Source organism: Coccinella septempunctata, chromosome 9 (genome assembly GCF_907165205.1).
Source record: "Coccinella septempunctata chromosome 9, icCocSept1.1, whole genome shotgun sequence".
NCBI lineage: Eukaryota > Metazoa > Arthropoda > Insecta > Coleoptera > Coccinellidae > Coccinella > Coccinella septempunctata.
In genome coordinates, this window is record NC_058197.1 from 596,983 (window position 1) to 598,473 (window position 1,491).

A 1,491-nucleotide genomic window follows, 5' to 3' on the forward strand; every position below is an offset into this window, starting at 1 on the left:
TTTGTCGGTGTAGGTCATGGTTGGTTGTAGCCTGTGAACAAACGAATGCTGCGGGGTTATTGACGTCGGAGTAGTTTTCCGGCATAGTGAACTAGCTAATTAAAATTTGACGGTAGATCCTGTTAGCGCATCCACCAATTATCAAGGGCAGATCAGAGGCGGTTTACGGAACGGCAAATTTAATGGAAGGAAGAAAAGAAAAAAGATACATTATACGGTGTTGATCAATTGACCTTAACCTTCTTCCTAAGGGTCGGCGACGGTGTGGGCGCTGCTGGGGCGGCCGGTCTGAGCCGCAGGTCCGGCAGCCAGGCTTCTTCCCGGTTTCTCAACGGTGGGCAGGAACGGTGGTCGGTGGATAAACGGTGGTCGGTGGATGAACGGTGGGGTGCTTAGTCGGTGCGGGGCGGTCGGTGCAATGCCCTCGGCGGTGGACGAAGGAACTGGGGTAGCATTGGAGACTCCGGAGGCACGGCCAGGCCTCAGCGGTGTTTCTCGCACTCGGTTGGTTGACCTGACGTAGCAGTCGCGGGACAATACCCCCATAAGGCCGCATCTGGAGCAGAATTTTACTCTACTTCCCTGGCATCTCTCCCTGGTGTGGCCTTTACCACCACACCTCCAGCAACTTCGTGGTCCTAGCTCCAGGAATACCTGGATCCCATTGGTGCCAATGGTTCTGGTGGCTGGCCTCACGGTATTGGTACCGGCATCCGTGGTTAATGGCCTGGGGCTCTCAAAATCCGTCCACAAGCTCATGCCTGGCGACGATTCCCTGGACGGTGAAGACGGTAACGGTAGGGGTGTTGACGGTGACGGTGACGGTGGGGGCGGAGGCGGTGACGGTGGAGGCGGCGTCGTGGATTGGAACGGTAGCGGTCTTCCCAAACTGTAACGGCGCATCCTGCAAATACATACAGTTAATCGGACAGTAATTTACGGTTCATTAGTACCCTGTTCGCTTTGAACGGTACTACTATACGGTTAGTAACGGTATTTATACAGGGTCTTTCACGAGGAACCTCACCCATATTTATACGGAAAACTACTGAACGTATTTTCATGAAATTCAGCACTTATAAGTATTTCACGATGCTGATGAAATCTAAAATATTTTCATGGCATGAGCACCTCCGGTTTTTCCGGAAATGACGTCAACTTCCGATTTTCAAATTAGAACACCATTTTTTTATTGCAGAAATAGATTCCTTAGAAAATTTCAAGTTATTTTGATGTAACATTTTTCAGTTTTGTTCGGAAAATTCTCTCTGAGCGGGAAAATTCGAAAAAAAAATCGAAAATAGAGCTCCGCTGAAACAAGAATAACTTCGAGGTTTTTGGATGGAAAATTTTCATTTTTGGGATTTTTCAAGATGTAAGATTGATGTATCCACTTTAAGAATCGAAATCGCGATTCATGATACAGGGGGTGAAAAAATCGCTTTCAAAGTTAGGGATGACAAAATCGTGAAAAATCAATTTTTTCAAATT

At 47.7% G+C, this 1,491-nt stretch overlaps 1 protein-coding gene across 1 annotated transcript; it reads right to left on the reverse strand.

The window, feature by feature from the left end:
- Positions 1–246: 246 nt before the first annotated feature.
- On the reverse strand, positions 247–903 carry LOC123320565 (protein enabled homolog). Its single transcript, XM_044907914.1, has one exon. It carries the CDS (start codon positions 901–903, stop codon positions 247–249), a length of 657 nt encoding a protein of 218 aa, XP_044763849.1.
- Positions 904–1,491: the final 588 nt, after the last annotated feature.